At 35.6% G+C, this 23372-nt stretch overlaps 1 protein-coding gene across 1 annotated transcript in view; it reads right to left on the minus strand.

Annotated features, from left to right (window-relative positions):
• The window catches only part of THEMIS (thymocyte selection associated), a 120536-nt gene that overhangs the window by 41021 nt on the left and 56143 nt on the right, over positions 1-23372 (minus strand). Inside the window, exon 4 of the mRNA XM_016204897.2 lies at positions 19816-20864. Within this exon, the coding sequence (XP_016060383.2) occupies positions 19816-20864 (1049 nt within the window). The remainder of the gene's footprint in view (positions 1-19815; positions 20865-23372) is intronic.

Genomic DNA, 23372 nt, shown 5'->3' on the forward strand with positions numbered 1-23372 from the left:
GTTAATCTTGAATTTTTTTCTGCTAAGTGGACAACATATAATGACTTTTCCTTCATTAGAATGTTTCTGTCAATTTGTTTTTGTGGCAAAAATAATAAAGCAGTATCATAATTAAAAAAATGAGCACCACCTTATTTGAGAAAGGCAAAGTAGGAAATCAAGAATATCTGTACTGCAAGTCAAAAGAACATCTACTTATTCCATAGTAGAGCATTCCAATATAACTTTCTGGGATGATAGACACATTCTATCTCTTTGCTACCCATTACACTGGCCACTAGCCACATATGGCTACTGAGCACTTGAAATGTAGCTAGTTGAATTAAGAAATTATATTTTTAATTTCAGCTAACTGAAATTTAAATACCTCCACATGGCTAGTGGCTATATTAGCCATAATGTATGGCATAATATGTTACCTGATTATATAATTACTGTCAGAGTTTCTAATGATGTATCTAAACCTTGGGTAATATATAGAAAGTTATTTAATAGACACAAATATACTGAAAATGTGATCATCTCTAAAGGCACTAATATATTTAGGTGCTCTATATGTAAAGTATCAATTCAGTCATTCAGATAGATAAGTAGAGCGAGAGACAGGGAGAGAGAGACTATATTAGCTTAAACTACTTAGTTGTGGTTATCAACAATCGCCAATTCTTAGCGAGTTACAACAATTTAGGTTATTTCTTATTCCTATTGTTTTTTTTCAGAGCTATAGGTAGGCTCTGGGACCAAGTGGGAGTGGCTACTATTTAGGTCTTAACAATTTCTTGGTAGGGAGAAGAGCACAATGGTGGATCCATATATTGGCTCTCAAAGTTTTTGCTCAAAGGTGGCATGTGTCACATACTTCACATTTCATCAGCCAAGTCAAGATATATGGACAAGCCAGATATTGGTGGTACTGATAATATTATCTACCTTCAGGCATAGCCTAGTCTGGTAGAGAGGAATCAGATAGAAAATGATAGCAAATATTTTAACAGTAACATAATTTTTTCTCTATAGATAGATATACCACAAATATGTATATATATGTATAGTTATGCATACATATATATTTATACATATATACTTACACAGCTTAATTTAAAAAGAGATGTGAATTGGTCAACAATTATATATGAAACCAACAGAATACAAAAAATAAAGAATTGAGAATACAATAAAAATACGGTATAGTAAGAAACGAGGGAGTATAAAAATATCAAATCATAGGTGTGTTGTAAATGGGTCGGTTCTGTTTTTCATTGTGTCTTTACCCTTCTACAATCCTTTCTTCATAGATGGTTGAAAGGAACATTTTCAAATGCAAATCAGATGATGTTAACTTCCCTACTTAAAACCCTCTGTTGGCATCTACTTTACTCAGAATATAAATCTAAAGTTCTCATCATTGCCTACATGGTCTGGCTCCCTGCTAACTCTCAAATCTATATCCTACCTCTTATTTCTACTCCAGCCAGGATGGGACCTTTCTCATCTCGAAGCCTTTGCATTGCCTCTTCCCTCTGCCTCTGTTGTTCTTCTCCCAGAAACAGGAACCACAGACTTGCTTACTTTATTCCCTGACACTCTATCTGATCAATTAAAACAGCTGTCCCACCCCCAACATTTTCTCTGCCTTTTCTAAAGTTTTCAATATTTATCAGGCACTGAAAATTATATTCAGCTTGATAAGTTGACATTGATCTTCCTCAAATTTATAATTTCTGTCATCTCTTCCTTATTATTTCTTTTGAAAAAACAGAAGGAAGACATTTTGCATTGCCTACCAACTTACCAACTTTCATAAGAAACCAACCAACCAAACAAAACTCCCAAAACAACCTAATCAATTGGTTCTCTATCTGCCCTGAAAAAGAGATAAATAATTTCTAATAATTAAATAATCATAGAGTCCTACGTAAGTTTGAAATATCTGGGTTGGGGAAGATGGGTGGAAAGACAAGGGGAACGCTTTCAAGTGTCCCTTTTTTCAATCAGTCCCAACCGGGCTTTGTTCTTTAACTTACGAATTTGAGATTTAAGAGTTTGAGAAAGACAAGGATTTACCTGATTTCAATGAATAACTTGTAAAGGAAAAATCCATTAGAAAGGAAAGGAAGAGCATTGTTATTTTAGTTTAAGTACATGAACCAAATTTTCTGGGTGATTAAAATATTCCTAATCCTTAATATGCATTATATAGTGCTTCACAGTTTACAGAATGCTTTCATGTGTGTTTTCTCATTGGATCGTCAAAATCAAGATGTGTGTTGTAGTTGTGACTGGATTAACTAATTAACATGATCAAAAACAAAAGTTACTTTTGAATGCCCAAAAGAATTGATAGTTGTGTGAGGCAGGTGTTTTTGAGCAACACTAGGCTTTTGCATAATAGAACAGGTTATTATTGTAAGTGATTGTAAAACAAAAACAAAAGCAAAAAACATTTGTCCTAGCTTTGTTACACTCTCTACCTACCAAGGCCCATAAAAAATTATCGAATGCCCTTACAAATGATTGAAAATTCATAATTAGAGACGGCTTCCTTTAGTTTAAAGTTATTCCCTCTTTATACAGACCTGCAATATCCAATATGTACCTACTAGGCACAGGTGGCTATTGAATGCTTGAAGTGTGGCTAGTCAAAACTAGTATGTCGGCAAGTGTAATAGACACACCAAAAAAAAAAAGTAATCTCAATAAATTTTGATTACATGTAATCAATGAAATTAATATTTTGTAAGTAGAGAGATAAAACATATAAATCAAATTGTCACCTGGGTTTTTTGTTTGTTTACGTGATTACTAAGAAATTAAAAATTGCATATATGACCCATGTTTATGGCTCATATTATATCACTATTGGACAGATAATTCAGAGATAAGTTGTAATAGACAAATCTTATACATACATTCTTTAAAGCTGTTTTAATCAGATTTAATTAAGAAAGGATAAATGAGAACACAAAGACATCTATCACCAGTTTAGAAAGACACTGGGAAGTGTGTAACATAATCTCTGTCCTAAGATTGGCTAATAGAGTCCCTTACAATTGGTTACAGGTACTGAGAGCTTAGTAGGTACCTGGCATTATGCATGCTTTATTCCATTTAATACTCATAAACCACTATGAGGTAGGTGCTAAATCAATACTAATGCCATTTACTATATATTTTTCCATGGTGATTTGCCAAAAATTAGTTCTTCTTTCCCTCTCATGTGGTTGAAGTCTGCAAACTTGAGGCTTTTTTATTCCAGCAGCTTCCCTTTAATTCTGGGATAGAATTAATACTAAAGAAATAGTAAAACATTAAAAAATAAAAGTGGTTATGTTACTAGTGCATGAACCTCCCGTCGCTTGGGGAAGCACAGTTCTTGGGTACCGCTGAAAGAAGCACTTTTCAGAAGCCCCCACGGGAGGATGGGATGTGGAAACAGGCTTTGTTTGTGTAGTGGTATTTCTCGGGTTCCAAAGTCCCCTGCCCCTTAAGCCAGTCCTGGAAGAGGGGCGGCTGGGAGTTCAGCAGAGTCAGAAACAGGGCCAGTGTCCAGAGTTTCCATTCCATTTTGCGGCTGGGTGTGGTTCAGCATTCAGGCAGACTGAAGTCCATTAGTGCATGTGCAGTGCCTGACACGGCTGTGCGCCAAGTGCGCACAGGGGAGAGCACCCCCTGCAGCAGGGGTCCCAAGAGGGCCCGGGTCCCTGGTGCCAAGAGAGAGCCGAGAGAGCGAACTTCATTTGGAAGTTTGTATATTTAGATTTCTCATGCTTGCCGTGGCCATGCCCATCCTATTAGGGCCAATTACCTATTTCCAGGTGTGTTTGACAGGCAAGCATTTCCCATGTCACTCAGACCTTGCTGGGCATGTGTCTGTTTTTGTCTAGTCCCTTCCCCCATCAATGAGCAGGGAACAGACCTGGACTCTGTTAAATGCAGCTTTTTGGCAAAGCTACATAAATGGCATGTCTATATTTAGTCTTCCTTTCATTCCTTTCCTGTTAATAACCAGATTATTACAATGGTATCAGTTATAAAATATATGTGTGCAGGAGAATTCTGTGGTCAACAAGATTAAAGTATAAAATAAACTCCTTATTAAGTGTACAGAGAGAGAGAATAGAGAGGGCTTGAATGGGACACTAGTCCACTAACACTGTCCCTTATCTACCCTTGACTACTTAAGACCCATTTCCTAAAATAATGCACTTGGTAAGGATACAGGTTGGGCCCTAAGGAAGAGTGCTACTTGCTGGCTTTACCTGAAGGAAATGGCGATCATTGGTAATGACATTGTGAGTCAATAACAGTTTGTGTATTGTCTTACTTTTCACATTCTCTCATTCAATTTTTTAGTGTTTATATTTTTTAATTTTTTACTTAAAATTTCCAGAAGTCGTTCCAATTCTGCTTTTCCTGAAGAGATTAACATAAATGTTGTTTGCTTTTTCCCCTCTCCTTTCTTCTTCCACATTTTAATAAAATTAGACTCCCCAACTACAGTAGGAGTTAATGCTTCATCTTGTTCTGACATCTCCATTTGTATAGGCCACCACCAGGGAAACCTCATTAACTGTGAATTTCAAAGCTTCACGTAAACTACAAGTGTCCTATTAATCTAATCCTGTTATGAGAGACCCTGGCTTTCTCAAGGGATACCCCTGAGACTTTCTAGAATTCTCAAAGTCAAGGATACTCTTATATCACATAAGTTCTTCCTTAAAAAATTCAATAATGCAAAATGGAAAAAAAATATGTAAGTGGTCTCTTCAGACTTAATGGTTCTACAAACACAAGGCCAAAATCATGTATAAAGCTATGTGAGGGATAAGAACTGCTACTTTCTTAGGCTTCTTTACTTCCTACCAACAATATCAGTTGGCTATTTCCTGGGAAATATTTCACAAAGCAACAAAGTTTTCATCACATCATGGGTATAACTGTGTAGAAGATGATGAAGACAGAATAAAAACCCAAAATGAGATGAACTGTCAGCTAGGAAAAAAGGGTGGGGAAGCTTCCTACAGCACATTAGCTTCACAGCAAGAGTCAATTTCAGCTATAAATTACAAATTATTTTATCTATTGTTTGCAAAATAATGAAGAGAATTTTGTACTGCCAAATGTAGGGAATTATGCAAGCAATTTATTCAAAATTGAATTGTATTGGGTATATGTGGGTGCTAGCTGACCAATACAGCAATCCATGGAAAAAACTAATTATCCTTAAATCGTACTGTTAATCAATCTAGAGCAAGTCTTTATTAGTGAAATGTAGAAACAAACAGATCAAATTTAGCAACCAAAATTCAAAGCATCTGCTCTCATAACTTGCAATATAAGGGACATACCTGAAATGGTTGCTTAATACTTTCTGTCCATGAAAATTTAACAGACTCTTCATCATCATCCAATGCGCCCACCACATCGCAGCCTTAGCTCTTCCACCGACTGCTCACTTCTTTGTGATGGCCACCAGGAATCCCCAGTGTGAATGTCATACATCCCATGTAGCTTTTTTTGGTCTGTTGCATGCAGTAACTAGCAGTTTTATTGAATGTAACACAAACTTGGTAGCATTTGTAAATTGTTGTTTTTGAAATGTTTAACTGAATGATCTTTTTGGTAAAACAACTGGTTATTAGACACAGAGTTAGCCACTCTTCCATTCTACTTCTAGAAAAAAAATAATTTCCTTCTTCAGGTAAGTAAAAAATGTAAAATATGTTCAATAGGCCCAATATAACAACTGGTGAGTATTTATTATGGTTTATGATAGAACCCCCTCCCAAATGTTCATAAGTACATTTTTCTGTTTCCTCTTACAATCTCTTTCTCTGAACTATAGCATACACAGACACACAAAAACATAATTTTCTCTATTTAGTTGTAAGTTAAGCTATTTAATGATTTTTCCACTCCTACAGGTTACACATTGGTGGAGGAATATGATGCTTCATTCATTTAACTAGAGAAGTGTAATTTCAGAGCAACATAAGTGTTAACTATCACTATTTGTATTCTAGGGATTCATCTTCCATCCCTTCTAACTTAAGTGCCACGCTGTGTTTCTGGATTCGTTAACAACTCCAGGCACATTTCCCTCCACTTGCCTCTGTCAGCCCAGCAACATGCTCCTTCTGACTTCAAAGCATGAATATTTTTGCTTCACCATCAGTTTTGTAGTCTAAAGGGAGAGCTGGTTTACCTAAAATGAAACCGTACTTTACAGAGAAAACAATAGAATCGGGATACTAATTACTTCCTCCTTTTAAAATACGTGTGCCTCTTCCTCCAGAAAGAAAAAGACTAGGGAACTTCCTTTTGTGAAGGAAGAAAGGCAACGTGTGAAAGAGATCTTCAAGCATATTAACTATACTTTAAAAATTTAGATATTAAAATCACATAACATAATTATCAGCTGAATTCTTTATGTATTCAGATAATTACCCAGATCAGAAATGTATCAGTTCCAAAAATATTAAAAGGTTTCTAAATAAGTTTCTAAGTTATTCATCATTTCTGCAGTTACCTGCACATAGCTCGATGATCAATGTAAAAATATCACTTTTATTCATCATATTGGCTTTGCTTTCCACTAACAGGTTCTAATCCTTTTGGTAGTCCTGGTCTTAGCTCCTATGGCACATAACGAATCTTTACTTATCAAACATGGCTAATCCTAGAGAATTTTTACCCTTAAGCAGCACAATGTTGAGCTCAGTCTAAATGTTACAGTGTTTCAAACACATCACCAGAAAACAGCATACATTTCCCTTTCACTTTGCAAACCTTTCTTTAAGTCTTTCTCTGAATTTTGGTCAACTTGTGACTCAGCAGGGAGATGGAAACATTAACTTCATTTGGGAGAATTATTTGACTTCTTAAAGCTACACTTCAAATGAAAGGTTTAATGAGGAAAGAAACAGACTGAAAAACATCTACAAATTTTAGGGATTCTATTATATTGGGTAATTCATTTGAGTTAGTGTCTTTGGTTTTCTTCACTTTGTTCTAATCAGTAATTAAAGGAGTTGTTATAAACTTTTCAGTTATTTGTATTTATTATGAACTTACTATAAATAAAAATAGGTACCAATTTTTGAGCATTTAGGTGCTTGGCAGTGTATAAAGTGTTTCAACAATATCTTCTTTGATCTCTCCCAGGAACTGACTAGGTAGACATCATCTCCTCATTTTCAAGGGAAGAAAGAGAGGCACAGAGGTAAAGCAACATGTTCAATGTCACTAAGTCCATACACTCAGCCATTGCTGTCTACTGCCAATTATACTTACTTTTTGGGCTTAAGAAGATTTCATTTCTGCTCCATTAGATAAAAGACCTTAAAAATTAACTTTATTTTCCATAGCAATCACTAATCTCACATTGAAAGTTGGAACTGTGGAAGTCTATAATTACTTATGGTTCACCTAAAGCATGGTTTAAAGCCAAAAGATGCACCGTGGATTTTTTCTTATTCTTTTTATTTCTGCATAATCACAAAACTAATATATAAATATCCCTTACTTCACTATTTCTCCATCTTCCCTCCCCAGGGTCACTGAAATCAGCATGATATGTGTGTATCATACCACATGTATGTATCAGAATACATATATACGATTATATAGAAATGTATAATTCTGTTTTGTGGTTTTTTAATAACTAGAAAAATACTGTGTATTTTGTTTTAAACTTTCTTTTTTTACTTCATTATATATCTGGGTACTTTTATTTTCCATTACTTCTACATCTGTCTCATTCTTTTAAAAATCTCCATAGTATGGATATTCTTAGTTTACGTAATTATTCCTTTACTAATAGACATCTATATTGCTTGCTTCCATGTGTTCATTACTTGAAACATGGTAACTGATTTTTCTTATATGAATGCAGGTATGGGGGAATTTTCTTAGGTAGTGATAAGTGAAATTGCTAGGTCAAAAAGTATTCATATAGCGCATTAGAAAGGAAGCATGCTCTCTGATTATTTAGCTTCTTAATTTTTGTTTTTCCCTATTTTTGTCCCTCGTGAATTAAAGTACCTTATTTTAAAATTTGTATATTATTGATTTTTAGTTAGATTAAGAAGTGTTTCACATATTATTGGTCATTTGTAGTTATGTAAATTTTCTATTTATATCATTTGTTCATTTTTCAGAAAAAAATGTTAATCTGTTCACTGAGGACATTTAAGAAAGAGTCCTTATATCAGAGCTAATAAAGTGTTTTTAAAAATAACTTAATTGCTTAAAGATTAAGCTCTTGAAATCATCCTCTAGGTAACAATCTCGGATATGATGCTTCATTTCCGTATAAAAGAATCACTTGAACATCTTCCCATCTCTATCATTCCATAGACTACACTCTTCTCTTTAGTAAGAATTCTTGCCAAGAGTCTAATTCCTATGGCCTCTGGGGGGGCAGCAATATCCTTCCAATCTAATGTCGTTATCATGTTTACATTCCCAGAGAAGTCTAAAACTGCAAGAAGTTCTAGTGCATGATTTAGAAGTCCAATCTTTTCATTTAGGTAGCTCTCTAAAAGGGTGGGGGAAACTCAGTCTTCAATCAATTCTTATTCTATAAGAAGTAAAACTTGTTTATTAGACTTCTATTGGCTCTGTCATTCATGATCTACTTAGCATAAAAATGAAGTTATACTAAATCAAGTTGCTATTTCTGGATAAATTCCAGAATTCAATGTCTGTTTGCATATAAATACATGCTGATTCAAACTTAAGTATGTAAAGCCTGAAAGTTACTTTTTGCATGATTTTGAGGATAGAAAAATAATTAAGATGCTAAAGGTAATCCCAAGATTTTTGCTGACAAGAGAATATAACTTTAGCCTGAAATGCATTTCCTTAGGGAACATGGCAAAGAATGCAGTTTTTATAATGGTCTCATATAATTAAACTAATGTAGAACCATTGAGATCTATTAGAATGTTTTTGGAGTACCAATGTATAAAAGAATCACTGTTTCTGATCATCATACATACTCCTGATATATTTTTGCATGATTAGGAATCCAAATTCTTATGCGAGAAACTTCCAAAAAAGTATTATACGTCTAGAACATGTTTGGGGCTCTTTATCCCATTTTCTATCATTAAAATGAATATACACTGTTAAAAATACTCAGAGATCTCTTAAAAACACTTTACGTATTTAAAAAAATTATCATCTTTCCTGTTACTGATAAGTAGCTACAAATATAAACTTCCACTAAAGGATGTTGAAAGATTTTTTAATGACAAGGAGATTATGGATATTTTCATCACAAACATGGTATCTGGTATCTTCTTCCCTGCCAAGATCAACAAATAACTTAAACTGTCACTTAACTTTGTAAAAAGCAACCTTAGGTAAGAAGCCAAACAGCCAAAAGAATCATAATTAATATAGCAACAACTGTACAAGACTCTAATATTGGTGGCTTTGCACTTACATACCAGAGAAAGTTAAGATTAGCTCAAATTCAAAGAGAGAAATTAGACAATCTACTCATTTTTATTCTATATAATCTTATGTTCTTATACATAGTGGCTTACATGAGTGTCTCAGTTATCTATTCTGCATAACAAAATCACCTCAACATTTAGTGGTTTAAAACAACATCATTTTATGATCTCCACCATTCTAGGTATCATTTAGGCCCAGTTCCATGTGATGTCTTCTGGGTATGCGACATTCAAGGTGCCTTACTATAGGCCTCGCACTTGGTGAAACTGAGGTTGGAGGAAACCTCTTCTGGATTTGAAGACTATGAAAGAGAGAAATAAGCTATATGCCCTCACTTACCCAACATACAGTGGGAAGACAGAGCTGAGATATTTCTATTAAAAAACAGGAATAATGCAAGCAATATAGAAGTCACTGGTCTGAAAAAAATCAGATCCAGAAGAGCACAAGTTGTCATTTTCCTTTGCTCAGAAGGAAGGGAGAATGTTGAGTGGGACTCAAGTATGTGCCCTGGGGGTTGTTCTTGGCTGCTGGTCCAAAGCTCTGGACCCGTGAAACGACCCTTTGCGTCTTTTTCTTAGGAAAAGGCCTAAATTTGCAGCTGAGCAGTGTTCTCTCACCTGCTTCCCCCTAGTAGGAAGTTTGGGGGCTCAAAGACTTTTTGTTTTGAAAGATCTGTTCCTTTCAGTTTAAGTTGGTATAATTCTTTTTAAAACCTATGAATTTAAAATGTGTAAATTATAATCAAATTATTTTGATTATTAAAGAGGTTTTTCCTTTATAAAAGAAGTTCCTCTTCAAGAACTTTTTCAATGGAGAAATCAAACTGACAACTAGCTTAAATACATTAACTGTGCCAAATGTGAACCAAACTATTAACCAGTTATTGTATCTTTTACAGCAAAACTGCCTATAGCCAATGAGTTGTGTGGTAAAAAGATTTGTGGTAAAAGTGCTCGTAACAAAGATGTTTATGGCAAAGTGTTTATAGTGAAAACACTAGACATGGTATATTTCAAATCTACTACATCCATTCATCTGTTGATGGACATTTAGATTGTTTCTTGCCATTGAGAATAATGCTGCTATATATAGAAGAGTGCAAATAACCCTCCAACATCCAGATTTCAATATTTTGGATATATATCCAGAAGTGGGATTTCTGGTAGTTCCATTTTTAATTTTTTGAGGAACTTCCATACTGTTTTCCATAGTGGCTATGCAATTTTACATTCCCACAATGATGTACAAGGATTCCAATTTCTCTATAACCTCAACACTTAGTTTAAAAAAATGAAAAGTCACCCTAACAGGAGTGGGCTAATCTCTGGTGATTTTGATTGGTATTTCCATGATGATTAGTGATGTTGAGCACCTTTTCCTATACACACTGGCCAGTCTTCTTTGGAGAAATGTCTATTTAAATCTTTGACTATTTTTTAACCAGGTCATTTATTTTCTACTGTTGAGGTGTTGTAGTTTCTTATATATTTTGGAAATTAACCCCTTATCCAATATATAATTTGCAAATATTTTCTCCCATTTCATAGGTTGCCTTTTAATTCTATTGATTGGTTCCTTTGCTGTGAAGATGCTTTTTAGTTTGATACAGTCGCCCCTGTCTATTTTCCTTCTGTTGCCTGTGCCTTTGTTATAATACCCAAGAAATTGTTGTCAAATCAATGTCAAGAAGCTTTTCCTACATGCTTTCTTTTGAAGACAGTTGTACACTCATTCAATATACGGCATCTGCTGTACAGATTATCCTAGGTGTAACAAAGGAGATAAGATATGTACATCAATATTACTATTAGAAAAAAAATAGCACACACACACAAAAAGCTAAGGAATTCCAGGAAAACTGTGGTAAAGGTCACTTTATTACTTGGTCCAAAATGGAAAATTCTCCGTAGTGAATGAGGAATATTCATGAACTGAAATTTGTTCTGTCTCAGAGGAAGATAAAACAGAAGTAGAGAGACATTAATTTCATAATGTTAAAAAAATTGGTAGCAATGTTAATATGCAATCCATGTGTATTGGTTTAACACAGTCTTTGTTCACATGGTTAGCACACAGAAATACAGAATCAGTGCAGATCCAATAAGGAAAATGGTATACAACACCTGTCTCTCCAACAATGTGTCAGTAACATTGTTTTTTTATGAAAAGAAAAATGTGATTGCTCTAAACTTCTGTTACTGATACCTTTCATCTCAAGAAAATAACTTCATTTCAAATAATAAAATTTGTAAATAAAACAAGAATAATTTAGTTGTCTTTTAGGTAGGACACATTAATTCCCTTTGATGTACTATGATTTTTAGACGTGTCATTTCTTTGGATTTTTTCTTTACAACCACCCAGTGAGAAAGATGCTATTGTTCTGTTTTGGCTATGATAAAAGCAATAAACAGGGATTCCATGCAAGAAACAGTAGGGTGGAAGAGTTGAGACATTCATATACCACCTTTCCAGGAGGTGTCACAGGACCATGTGAAGTGCCTGGGCTTTGTGGGCAGAAGAGAAGGGAAAAAGGCCTGCCCTGGCACTGGCTGCAAATCTGGGAACCTTGAGCAAGCTGCCTCCACTATAAAATGGTGATGATAATATCTGTATCACAGGGTTGTGTTACAGGGTTCAAATAAGATGAAGTATACAAAACCACTATGTATTATTATTATTATTACAGTTTCTAGGAAAGACACAACTTAAAGCATTCTTAATATATTTATCAATAACCAACATTAGGAAAATTTTAGAATCATTTTGATTGTTTCTGGATCTCTCTGAATGCATCTCATTTTGAACTATTTACTGAAACTCCTATGTTGCCAATCAAATCTGAATTACTGCTTAGCTCTACAGACCACTCTTTTGAAGACTGATTACCTTTTAAGCATGATTAGAAATTTAGTTTTCATAATAAGAAATAATGGTGTCTCAGAGTGTCTGGGAGGGCTTTACAGTACAGCTTCAGTCAGGCTGACATGTGTTTTTATCAACCATATTTCCCATAGCTGCAGAGACAATGAGAAATCAACTGTGAGCAGAACCAATTATAACTGAACAGGTACATTTTTCTCCCAGCCTGGTCATGATGTCAAAAGTCTGATTAGGACATTTGCCTTTAGCTAAATGGGGGTAAATTTCTTTCCATTTGCAAGAACAAGCTATTCTTGTCTTTCATTCCAAAGCCTCCTACTACCTTAATTCTGGTCTCTCAATGCCAAATAAAGTCACAAACACAACACCCTTGAGATGGGAGAACAATATTGTTATACTTGTTTGAAAATGAACTGAGTTAGCTTCAGGAAGGAATAGGCTGCGCCACTGCACCAATCAGATGCACTGTGTGATGCAGGAGCGAGCAGGGACAACTGACACATGAAGATGGGTCCCCGTGGAGGCCGCACGAGGACGGAGTTGGTAGGCCTGGAAAGGAATCTCAAGAAGGGGGACACATACAGGGAAACTTTAAGATGACACAGATAAAAGGGTGAATGGGGATACTGCCATATGCATATTTAATGGAGTGACACAATCACCACAAATCAGGGTTTGGAAGTGCAGGACTAAAATAGGAAAGGGTGATTTTTAAAAGAGGCCGTTCTTGGGAAAATCCTCCCAGAGAAGTAAGAAAAGATAAAACTGAAGCCAATTTCCTACTAAATGCAGGATTGAGAAGACAAAACAGGCCCTATTAAGTCAAGCGTTGCAGACAAAAAGTACTCTTTAGGTGCCAAAGACAGAGAAACTTACAGGCAATGTCACCAGGGAGACTACCAACTTCCCCAAACACCACAAGCTCATTTTTGGATGCTTCTCACTTCTTCTCTTTAAAATTATTCAGCTACAGCAAAGCAACCTATTGATATTTCAAGGGACTCAAATCAAGATTTTCAGTTACTTTTTACTCTTTACTGACCAGGATCTAGATACAGAGTCATAGATTAGTAGAATATTTAGGCTCATAGAAATAGTACTAATCATTTACTCCAACCTTATTTTATAAACAAGGATGCTAATATTATCCCAGATAACATGAAAAACTAGTAACAGAGCCAGGACAAGAATAATATTTTCTTAACTTCCAGATAATATTTATTAATGGGGAAAAGATATGTGTGTGTGACATTTTAGAAAATACTACATTGTGAACTACTGATTTAAGACAAACCAGGTAAATGAAAGAAATCAAGTAAAAAATTGAGAAGCTGCCTCCAGAACAGATGGGTAAAGAATAGTTTAGTAAATATATGAAACTGGGAAAATGTATTAACCATTTGTTTAAAAAAGGTTTTTTTCATATACTATATCATATAAACTTCTCATGGATTCAGGAGTTAAGTAAGAAAATATAAAATGATTTAAAATAATTATACACTGATATGATTTCAAAGCAGGTCAGGCTTTCTAAGCTTAAAACTACATAACTAAATTATGAGAGTATTTTGAATGCATTAGTAATAATAATAATTATTATAAAACAAGCAACCAACACATATGAGCTGATTCTAGATGGAAAAGCATTGATTTTGGGAGATGAAAAAACTTGGAGAGGGTTAAGGGTCAAGGCATCAGGGTTTAAAAGTTTCACTTCCTATTTCTAGCTATTCTCATTTGATCTTCAGCTAATTCACTTTTACCCAAAAGTGGATTGTTCATAGTTCCTTGAAAAAAATCAAAGAGAACAAATAGAATTCATATTTTGAGGCACTAAAAACCAGAGTAATCTGATATATTTGGAACACCTATATTGAGATAAAACATGAAGAGTGAAAAACAGTAATAAAGAAGGCAGGAGGAAACTTTTGGAGGGAGTAGATAAGTTTAAAGCATAAACCGTGTTGATGGTTTCACGGGTGTATACTTACCACTAAACTCATCAAGTTATTTAATTATGTATAGCTTTATACATATAAAATATAAAATTTAAAAAATGAAATTGAGGAAAAGAGTGAAGATCAACAGCAAAGGAGATCACAGGAGAAAATGTAAAGCTCCCACATACATTTTTGGAAATAAAGGGAAGGGCATTAGAATGCCAAAAATTATGTGAAATTGAGGGCTTCTCTGACTGTGGACAACTGCATTGCACATACCCACACATATGTCCTCACATACAGAAATGTGCCCAATGGGTGTCTACATGGCTGAATACTTATACAAACCTCTACATGCACACACACTCTAAGCAGGAACTGACTTTATTCTTGCTCTTTTCCATCCCTTCAAATTTCTGTGAACTAGTGGTTGTTCTAACTCTGCATAAAATCTTGGGGAAATCCCATAGATTTTAGTGAACAAATAGTCCATAAAATCTATATTTATATATGTAATAGATACTTCATTCCAGGCCATTTTAGCATAATAACCAAAGCTCAAATACTTTCCCTAGTTTAAGACTTCTCCCTGCAAACTTAAGCCCTCCTGAAGCTTCCAAATCTGTAACAGAAAATATGGCTAACTTCTTAACTATTAGCTCTCTCCACCTCCTTCCCCTACTCACTAAACTCTCCTTTTCACTTCTCCAGCATAGGGTCGAGGGAGAAAAGGGAATTAGGAAAAAGGATACACACTCTTGGGTTGCTGATATCTCTGAAATTTAGATGTGCAGACATTAAAAGCCAACCCGTTAATTCACAGAATACTTTTGCAGAACACTTGGAAATCATCCCAACTGGGAATGACACTGCAGCTTACTTACCTAAGGCTAACAACTTACAACTATCACCCTCAGCTCCTGGGCATTAGGAAATACATTCATTGGTCACGATTTCTTTACATCTTGTCTCCAGAGAACCCACGCATTTGTTAAAAATATGCTAAGACTGTATCTCACAGTTGAAATTCTTCAAAATTTTAAAGAAAAATAATAAAATCCCTTTATTTTCTTTAGTCAGATTTAAGGCTCCAATGTTTAGAGTATGTCCATGTTCCACCTCTAATCTTTGGTCTTCGGAAATTGCTAAAACATTAATTTTCCCTCTTCACAGGGAAATAGACTTACATCTTTGTTAGATCAAAAGCACACACCAAGAGTGGATAGCTATCAGTCTGCAGAAGTGTAAGAGTTGGTTATAAATACAAATACTCTAATGCTTTTATACCATACCAGGTTAACAAAAATATAAACAAATTACACCATTTTTATGTGTAAAATGTCTAAATTTTATAGATGACAAACGAGTGGATATAATACCATTCTCTAAAGCAGTGATTTTCAACTGGTCTACCAAAATAATTTTTGAAACATGCAGTACCTGTTTAGTCAGGGGCACTGACCTCTTTTCCCTTAAATTGTCAATTTTAAAAAATGACAACAGCCAACACAATAATATCTATCCAGTGTGAGTGAATAAAAATTATACCTATTTTTGTGTGTGTCAGATTGGTAAAAAATATAACATATATTTTGATGTGCTGCAGAATTTTAGTAATTAGCTTATGTGTGTCATGAGATGCAGAAGGTTGAAAATTGCTGCTCTAAAGATCTAGATTCAGCCCAGGAGCGTAGGTTTCTTTAACACTTTTCAGCCACTCTAACTGTCACACCAGATCAGAAGTAAGTCTTAGCACCCAGCAGCAGCTGTTGTGTTCTCTCTGCAGCTCCCAGAAACTATTGCTTTCCTTCTGCCTTTTCCAGCCCTCACTCCAATTCTAGTACAGGGTTTGTTTTCTGCTCAGTTCACACTACCTTGCCATTACTGCCTCCCTTGCTCTTGGTATTAATGTCTCCTATGGGTGTTCTTGTCCAACAGAAATCTAGAAATTCTGGCAGCAAAGTGGACACTTGGGCATTAAATGACCAAACAGTGTTAGTGAAATGCAAGATTTCTGGTCCCAGTTGCAGTCTCCAAAGGGGTGGAATATGTCATGTTTCAACAAAAGGTTTGTTTTTCAATCCGGTTATAGGCTCTTTCATCAGAATACAGAAGTTACATTTCTCCTGTGTGGCACTCAGAAGTCATAGCCATATATATCTAGGACAGGCAAAAACTCCAGTGAGTGTGTTCTTTCACACTCTCTGAAACTACTTCTGACATAGAAACTAACTCTCAGAGAAGAAGAGTCTACCCCATAAGATTCCTATTTAAACACAATTTTAGGCCCAGCCTCATTTATTTAATCACTTTATAATATTGTTTTCATCTGATTAAGAATCAGGATGCACAAATCTAAAGATACTATTTCTAAAGATACTAAATATTTAGATACTAAATCTAAAGATACATTGTCATAAGCCTAAAATTTTTTTGAGAGGTCACTTCGTATATTCTCAGCCCTGTGTTTAGACTCCATGCATTATGCTCTCAGGTTATTATCATATTTTCCAAACAAAAATAAGCTCCTTCAGTGTAAAACTTCATAGGCCTTGAAATGTGCCACCATCTTTGTTAATATCTGTCTGCTCCCTACCTGTCCCTGCTCATATCCACATAACAATTCTCCAATTTCTATGACAATTAATTTTCTCTTATTTAGTTAGGTATTGCTAAAACTAGAGAAAAGTTGACAATCTAACCTGAGAAAACACTTATTTCTATTTATCCCAGTCTTATAACTGGCATATATATATATTTATTTTAATCCTTACCTGAGAATTTTTCCATTGCTTTTCAGAGAGAGTGGAAGAGAGAGAGAGAGAGACATTGATGTGAGAGAGACACATCGACTGGTTGCCTCCCACACACACCCCGACTGGGGCCAGGGATCGAGCATGCAACCGAGGTATGTGCCCTTGGCCAGAATTGAACCCGGGACCCTTCAGTCCATGGGCCCACACTCTAACCACTGAGCAAAACCAGCCAAGGTGCCCTTATATACTTTTAATTAACTTTTAAGATAAACTTGTAGGATTCATAACTAACAATGGATACCTGATACAGGTGAATTTGGCTAATACTGAATACATTTAGTTTCTTACTTTTTGACAGCCCATACATCTGCCCTATTACTTAACAGTGCAATGATCTAGTAAAATTAACCATCCACCGGGAAGGCAAAAGTAAACTTATATATTGAGGCATCTGATATTCTCCTCTGCATATGTGATAATGAGTTAAGTGAGTTTGAATATTTAAACTCTGAATAACCCTTAGAAATTGTTCTCTGAATTTAAAGCAATATTCCACATACAGTCCAAAATCTTAGAGGCTTATTTTCAATGGCAGCTTCCTGCCTTTAGAATATTAAAAAGAAGTTCTATCCAGTCACTTCAAAAGCATACATAAAAGAGCTTTAATGTAGATATCAGAAAAAATCTAAAATAAATATATGGAAGTATGACACTGTGATAATAAGAAATAGTTGGTTGCAAGACTTTTCAATAGGTTACACAGAAACTGACAGAGCTCCTGTTTATATTCCAAAAAATTATCCTCTAAGCAGATTTCTATCTTCATGGTAAGAAAAAAATGTTGACAATGAGGTCAGTAGGTCTAAACACAGATAAATTATAGTACCCTTGACATTTTAAAGTGATTTCAGGGGAAAATATAGTTCTTTACCTACTATGCTAGATTTGATGGAACTAATTATAAACAAAGAATCATAGACCCTTCTCAACTGACTGATAAACTTTCAACCAAGCTGCTGACATCATCACTGAAACTAGGGTTTCCTAGCTTCTGCTATAACCTTTTTGGGGACAATAAATCTTTTCCAACATATTACACCAAAATTGTCCTCCCTTTATTCTCAACCAGTGTTGTAGTGAAAAATAAGATGGTGTCTAGAAGCTAGAAAAGAAACCTTCCTCTCCAGAGCCTCCAGAATGGAATTCAGCTATGCAGACACCTAGATTTTAGCCAATGACACTCATGTCAGATTTCTGACTTACAGAACTCTGGGACAATAAAGTTTTATTGTCCAAAGTCAGCAATGTTGTGTTTCTCTGATGATTCTTCTGTAGTCACATCTCTCCTATCCTGGACTCAACTGGGAAAAGTTCTTTAAAGGAGTCTTGTGATTAAATTGGACATACCTGGATTATCCAGAATAATCTCCTCATTTTATGGTCCTTAATTTTAAGCACATGTACAAAGCCTATTTTGCCATCCAATGTAACTTATTCACAGGTTCTTAAGGTTTAGGGATGGACACCCTGGGGATGGGAGGCATCTCTGCTTATCACTAAAATACAACCAGCAATCCATCTCTCATATCATTCAATTCAGTAATAAAAATATATTTAACAGGAGAAGCCAGATACCCTCCACATTAACAGAAGCAAGTTAATCAACATTATTTGGGAACAGTTGTTTAATTCACAATGACTGCTTCAAAATTGTTTTTCTGGAAAGATAATTTTGCTCAATTTTATCTTCTTCTGAAGGTGAGTTTGAAGATCCTTACTGAATTTCCCCAGCATACAATCGGATGCAATCTTCGAAATGTAGAATTAAAAGTAGATCCATATCCACATACTTGAAGCCTGAGGCAGCTATCATTCCCGAGTATAGAGAGTAAACACAGCATCTCTCTTTGTTTTACTAATAGCTGTTTCCCCAAGCTGCTCGAACAACATCTGCCAGGCCAGAACGCGCTCCTTCCACACACCATAGAACCACTGCCTGCCAGATAAATGACCTATGCTTCATGGTGTAAGGGCAAGTGCTTTCAAGCACTCAGCAGTTTTCAAAAGGCAAAAACTTCAAGTAGAAATGAAGCTGCAACCCCTCCCCTCCCAAAATCTTTAGCATTATGGAGTTGTTGATTCTGTAATGATCTCATACTGTCTGTGATTTTATCGATTTTGTTTTTCAACAGAACTGTTAAAGATTACAATTCTCAGATAGGCAGAATGTGGGCAGATGCTCATATGCTCACACAGTTCTGCCAAGATATTTTTACATCTTTCTGCACTTAAAACAAAACGAAGACATGTGTTGTTATAGATGCACGCTACTGGTAACCCCCAAGAAAAGGAGAATTTTTTTGTATACTCATTTCCTAGATGAAATATTAAAACAACTCGACCTAGAAAAAATAAACAATGCTTTCAAAATAAAAGAGATTTGCTTCTGAGGCACCTTATAAAACATTCCTAATTGCTAAAACCCATCAAAATGGCAGTTTGGGTCAGCATATCGAAATGTCATCCCTGCTATTTCTAATTCAATATAAACTGTTTGTCACATTTACTGGTTAAGCATCAAAATACAAAATGCTGCAACAGCTTATGCTCTGTTGATGTTCATTCATCTACTGTGCATCAGAAAGGCTCATTTCAAATGTGGCACGAAAGAAAGAAAAGTAAGCAAAAAATAAACTCAGGAGGGACTTGAAATAAATTGCCTCAAAAAAAAACACTCAAGAAGGAAAAATGCAAACTCATAGCCTTACCTTGGGAGACTTAGGCAGCCCCACGGTCCTCTTTTCTGCTAAGTGTAGCAGAGTTGGCTTTGCTTCCTCCACTAAGGGGTGTTTGGGAGGGCGAGGTGGGGGGTGCAAGAGTGAGCTTTCATATCTTCGCATCATGTAATACTGTTCTTCAGTGATCTCTTCGATTAGAGTCCGGACTAGAAATGATCCTGTATCCTGAGACAAATTACTAACTAACTGAACAGTCATATTCAAGCGGCTGACAGGAATTTCCCAGCACTCTGTGGGGTTGGCAAAGTCGCTTATAAGTAGATAAGAATCTGTGATAGCTTCCTCCAGCTGCAGTCCTGGCATAGCAGCCAAAATGTCTTCTTCAATGAAAAGATCTCTCACAGACACCTTCACGTTGAAGGGCAAGTGGAACTGTGCACAAAGCTCAGAAATCTGGTACTGTTTCTTATCATGAATCACCTCCACAAAGCCTCCTTCCATGTATAGAGGGAGCAGTGCTGCCTCATAGGATTTTTTGAGGATTTTTTCACAGGCCAGAACATTCACCATTTTTTTGATACCCTCACAGAGGACTTCAGTCGTCTGTGAGTGATGCACTAGAAACTGATCCCCGACAGACACGGATGACAACTCATCGTGAGGGGGATGAAAGGCTTTGGTGGCCACCACATGCAGAGGTTCCTTTTCACTCTTTGCTATCTGAAGGTCATAAACTGTTGGGAACTCCCGAGGTCGTCGCTTGAATTTGCCTTTATAGCTAGTGGGGATTAAAAAGTGTCTTTTAGGAAAACTGCTTCTAATCTCTGAAGCTAAGATCCTGGATGCCTGATACTTCTTGTGAATCACAATGGTTTTCCCAGGCTGTAAAATGCTTCTGAGTAGCTGGTTTCCCTGAGGCATTTCTATGACTTCGGCCACAATGGGGAACTCTTTACTGGTCATTTCAGAAAGGTCTTGTGTAGATAACAGCTGAAGAAACCAGTTGGCATCATAACTATCAGTAATGTCTTTGACTTCAACATCTAAACTGGGGAGGATGCGGACTATATCCTTTTGGACTGAAAAAAAAAAAGAGTAATACATTTTGTGCATCAAAATGTTGCTGTGAGGCAGTATTAGAATTTCTCCAGGTGCCATAGATAAACTTAATTTTAAAAAACTCAGATGTTCATGATATAACATTTCTTATATGTGACTTTCCTTTTTTTCAAATTGTAAAATGAAATAGATATAGAAAAAAATCCAACACCCATTAACCTGTTGCTCAGCTTAAAAAATAGACATTAACCAGTACCCTGGAGCCCTAAGAACCTCACCAAAATCACACCCTCCTTATGGCAACCTAACAGTAACAATTCTCCTGATTCTAGTGTTAATTATTCCCTCATTTTTCATTATAATTTTTTCACACATGACATACATGAATATATGTGCATGTGTGTTAATGTATGTGTGTGTGTATTTTTTCTTCAAAAGGTTTATTATTGTATCATGTTCTTGAGGTCCAAACAATATATGTAAAATTACCTTAAAAGAAAGTTTGGTACTTTAAGTAAGACCCTTCCTGCCTAAGGTCCAAGACATATTCTTTAAACAAAATTGTATCATGTACAGTACAGCCACATTGTAAAATCGTGGGATATAGGTACTTAAGATTAGTATATGGAAATGGATACCATTATGCAATCATTTCAGTTATTTCTTCTTCTGCTGGTGCTACATTAACACTTGGATAGAACAGGATGGCACAGGATGGGCAGTAGCCAGAGGAGCCCCTCAGGAGCCCTAGCTATGCTGGCGGGGAGGTTACCAACGTATTCTTTACTGGTGTATCGCTGGAGACTAATGAATCTCTATATTCTTTTCAAGAGCCCACTGTCCCAGAACTCTTTATTTGAAACTATGGAGACACTTAAAATATTGTCCTGAAATTATCTGCTCTCCATGTACTAACCCACATAGTAGCTTTAAAAATGGTCTTGCATTAAAAATAAAGTTCTATGTTATTAACAGGATTTTATGATTAATATTTTTTGACAATTTCCTAACACTTAATGTTTTATTGTTTTCATGATCCACCATTGTGTCCCAATATCTCCAGGTACGCTTCCATCAATATTCTTTCATCCTTGTATGCTTTTGAAAATGAAAAATTTGGAAGATTTAGAAGACAGAACTTCCTTTTATAAAACATTACCCATATTATTATTTTTATAATCTTAGAAAAAATAATAATGCTGTTTATGTGTGCAGCATCTGAAAACTATAACTCTATACTTTGTGTCATATTATTTGTACATTCTATGTATAGAGTTATTGAAGACACAGAATGAAAATGTATTATGTACTTGAATATAAAAAAGAAAAAAATCAAAGCTTATCTGTAGGTTGAAGGTCAGTAAAAATTATTTGTTAAAAAAAGAGAGAGAGAGAGGGGGGCTTTAAAAGAACATTTCTTACCTTTATCAGTTCATTTTATAAGGTTTAGCATACCCAAACTTTTGAGATTGTTGCCACAGGCTTCTCTGAACCCCAAGGTAATTTTGGAAATTCTAAAATCTGTTATTTAGATCAAATTGAATTAGGTTTATGAATTGTAGAGATAGCAACTGACAGGTTCATGTCATTCCTCAGTTGAAGGAACAGCTGGACATTGGTAGAACACATATTGTTAAGGAATTTCTGGGAGTCCTAAATTGATCCATCAGAACACAGGCACCGGAATGAGAGCTGGATCCTAATCTATACTTGGGCACACAGTGGGTACTGAGAGCAAGGGATTATTTTAATAACTTAGGAGAACTTTATTGCTGCCAGAGAAAGCTTCCAGGCCAGGCAATCTAACCTCTGTTAAGTGTTATTGTTTCAAATTCCTAACCTGTCTTCAAAACTTTCGTACCAAACCCACTGAAGATATTCTAGCCGATCCCATCCTACTTGATAGCAGCAGCATTTCACAGAATAGACCTGACTTGCTCCTGCTTGCTATATTTTCCTCACTTACTTCCATACCTTACCTATGTTTCTTCTCTCTTCACACCCCCCACTCTTGCCTATCCCCTCACACACCTTTTCATGTGACTTGGTTCTCTTCCTGTATCTACACTCACACCCACTGTAATCTTACACTCTCATGTCTTTAAGTACCATCTGTATGATGGGGTCTCCACAAAGAATCTCTAGCTAAATAGTTCTTCTGTCCTCCAAATATCTACTTAGCATCTCTACTTGGATATCTAATAGATGTCTCAAAACATGGCATTCTGTGTTAGCCAATGAATGGACTAGGAAAGCACTCTATATCTGTCCCTTGCCTTTCTCAGTTTCTTTATTTTCCATGTCACCCTTCACCTTCATTCATTCCATATAATATGCTATTTTATTATTACCATTGTTTATTGTTTGTTCTCCCGGATTGGAACATATACTCCAAAGGGACAGGAGTCTTTGATTGTTTTGTTAAACAATGTATCCCCATGTTTATAATGGTGCCTGATACATAGTAGGCACTAAATAAATTGAATGAAAAATATTTGTGAGAACAATGTCTTTGAGCATTAAAGGAT

This window comes from Miniopterus natalensis, chromosome 5, assembly GCF_054644295.1.
Source record: "Miniopterus natalensis isolate mMinNat1 chromosome 5, mMinNat1.hap1, whole genome shotgun sequence".
Taxonomy (NCBI): Eukaryota; Metazoa; Chordata; class Mammalia; order Chiroptera; family Miniopteridae; genus Miniopterus; species Miniopterus natalensis.